Genomic DNA, 2,733 nt, shown 5'->3' on the forward strand with positions numbered 1-2,733 from the left:
GGATCTCCAGCATCGCAACTGATTATATGTTTTGTTTCTATATTGCTGCACCGAACTAACGCGCGTTAACCTCGGCCTCGGCTAGTGAAGAGTTAAAGGGAGGAGACGGAGAGCGACACGCCTCATTGGGCAGATTATGCGCAGCAAACAAAAAGTGTGTGTGCGAGAGTGTGTGTGTCAGTCAGTCGCTGCTTCACGGCTCCATCTGCGCTCGCGCCCGCCGGCACTCTCACCTTCAAGCGGAGCGGGAAATGTACTGAGCGCGCGGACTTCGCGATCACGGCTCTGCACGGTGCACGCACGACTCACTGCCTGCAAACCTTGTGGATTACTGTGTGGTTTTTTTATCATTTATTAATCGGTGAGTATGTACATCACGGATGCGCTTCATTCATTGTCAAAGCATCCTTAGGACTGGATGCACATCAGCATCCTTTCAGTGCTGAGTTAAATTAACATTGTTCGTGTCCAAAAAAGAAAAAAACATAAATAAGTATTGCATTTGATTTGTATTAAGTTTGTGGGACTCTAGTGTGTGTTGTTTCAGCACTGATGCTTTGCTGTACACGCGAGAGAAAGGTTTCCGCAGATGTTTAGTCCAGGGAGGACTAGGAAAGGCGCATTGACTTACAATATATTTCTCTTCACTAAACGACGTCAGCGAGTTTTGTCGTTATTGTGCACTCGTAAATCGGAATAATAACAAAGCCGCGCTCAGAAAGGGTTATAAATTTCACCGTGAAGCCGGGGGTCAGTGGGTTCATCTGTTGTGTTGTGGAAATGCCCGGGCTTGGCTGTAGTGTTTAGGGGAGAGATGCATATTCATCGGGCTCTTTGTGTGGCTTTGCCCGGCGGTCCCGACCAGCTACAAAAGAAGAGATCAGCACTAAAACTAATAAAGGAAAGAACAAAAAAGACATGCACAAATATTTATATTAGAAACAATCGTAAAACACAAACTATAGATAAAAATATCTAAAATATAAAGCGCAGCTGCGTTTATAGGACTATTGAGTGAAGTCGGAAAGTCGGATATTCAGTTTGGGCTTCATAGTACGTTTTCGGCATGTTAATGCGCTTTTAGATGGTTCTTTGGACGCATTCAGATAATCTTTAAAAAGAGCACGAGTGTGTTAGGCAATATATATATATATATATATATATATATATATATATATATATATATATATTATATCAGAGAGGATATATCATAATATCATATCAAGTGTGTGTGTGTGTGTGTTTATTTTATGGACTCAATTAGGGTAATATTTAGGTGATCAAAATGACAAGAAATTTCATTTCATTTAAAATTTACATTGGCAAGTCCACTAGACATTCTGCAAAAATGCTACAAATAATGTGCCAAAAACATAACAGAAATTTAAGATTAAAGGATTAATGGACATTACCATAAAGTGATCAAAGGACATAATGATATATAATGAATAAAGGATATTAACATAAAGGTAGTATAAACAGTGTCAGATTTTGTCTAAGTAAAGAGTATCTGTAAATTTTAGTTACAAGTTCTCTTCGTTTATTGCAGCTCATAATGAGTTTTATTCGTTAAAAACAAAATAAAGCGGATAATTTTTAAGTGTGCATTTGGTTTTAGAAAAATAAGTCAATCTTTGCTGGTTTAATAAAAGTCTCTGAGGGAAAGTGGTGGATTATGGTAATGAATGGACATACGTTAGGTTGGTGTAGAATAGCAGTGAAGCCTGCTGCACACGAAATCAGCGACTTTGACAGTGCACTTGAAATCCATTCGACATGCTGCCCCGACTATAAATGCCGCTAATTTCTCTCCGTATCAGTGGCGTGAAAAACGTGCAAAATAGCCTAATGATATATAGCGACTGTTGTAACTGTGATTCATATAATATGTTTATAATAATAATAATAATAATAATAATAATAAGAATGCACGTTGTTTTTATTGTTTTAAAGAATAAATAAATAACAGTGAATAACAGTTCGGCCTATTTTAAAACAAATATGCATTGATTTTAAAAAGTCGCATATGTATTTTAATTTAAGCATGCTTCTTAACATGACCACGTGTCTAACACTTATCTAGTATTTATTGCATTTCCCATTGTTTTATACACGCATAAAGTAGAGTGTAATCAGATCTTAACTGATTAGCCTATATTTTAATCTGAGTGCTGGACTTAATTAGATTTTTTTTTCCCGCTTCATTTTCTGTATGTTGGTTAGAAGGTCGTGATGGAGGAGTCAAGTTCGCAGAAGCTGGCGTGGGACGGAGACGCTAAGGCCATGCAGCAGTGTTTAACTGACATTTTCACGAGTGTGTACACCACCTGCGATATCCCCGAAAACGCTATATTCGGGCCGTGTGTGCTCAGTCACACTTCCCTATACGACAGCATCGCATTCATCGCCCTCAAATCCACAGACAAGAGGACGGCGCCTTACATTTTCAGGGTACGAGTCGTGGTGTCTGATTCTCACATCGCATTTTCTGCAAGGTTCTGATTGAGCTTGTGATTGCACACGAGTTCATAAGTGAATTGAAAATCAGTTTGAAATTTTCAGAGAAGGTAGGAAGACAAGTCCACAATGCTCAAACAAACACAACACAAAGCAAGAAAACAAAATCTGAGCATGTAAAGTTTAACTCCGTGATTAAAATATTAGTTTTTAATGCAATGAGCTGATAAATCCCGTGTTGAATTAATTCTTACAATGGCTATTTGTTTCATTTTT

General features: G+C 38.1%; 1 protein-coding gene across 4 annotated transcripts in view; it reads left to right on the plus strand.

Moving 5' to 3' along the window:
* Positions 1 to 200: 200 nt before the first annotated feature.
* prdm8b (PR domain containing 8b) overlaps positions 201 to 2,733 on the plus strand; it is a 5,120-nt gene continuing 2,587 nt past the window's right edge. The window contains exons 1-2 of one of the 4 annotated variants that reach the window (XM_053480551.1): positions 201 to 361; positions 2,224 to 2,451. In XM_053480551.1, the coding sequence (XP_053336526.1) occupies positions 2,233 to 2,451 (219 nt within the window). In that variant the 5' untranslated portion in view covers positions 201 to 361; positions 2,224 to 2,232. The other 3 variants (XM_053480552.1, XM_053480553.1, XM_053480554.1) reach the window with 3 other exon arrangements.

Source organism: Clarias gariepinus, chromosome 21 (assembly GCF_024256425.1).
Source record: "Clarias gariepinus isolate MV-2021 ecotype Netherlands chromosome 21, CGAR_prim_01v2, whole genome shotgun sequence".
In the NCBI taxonomy this organism is placed as follows: domain Eukaryota; kingdom Metazoa; phylum Chordata; class Actinopteri; order Siluriformes; family Clariidae; genus Clarias; species Clarias gariepinus.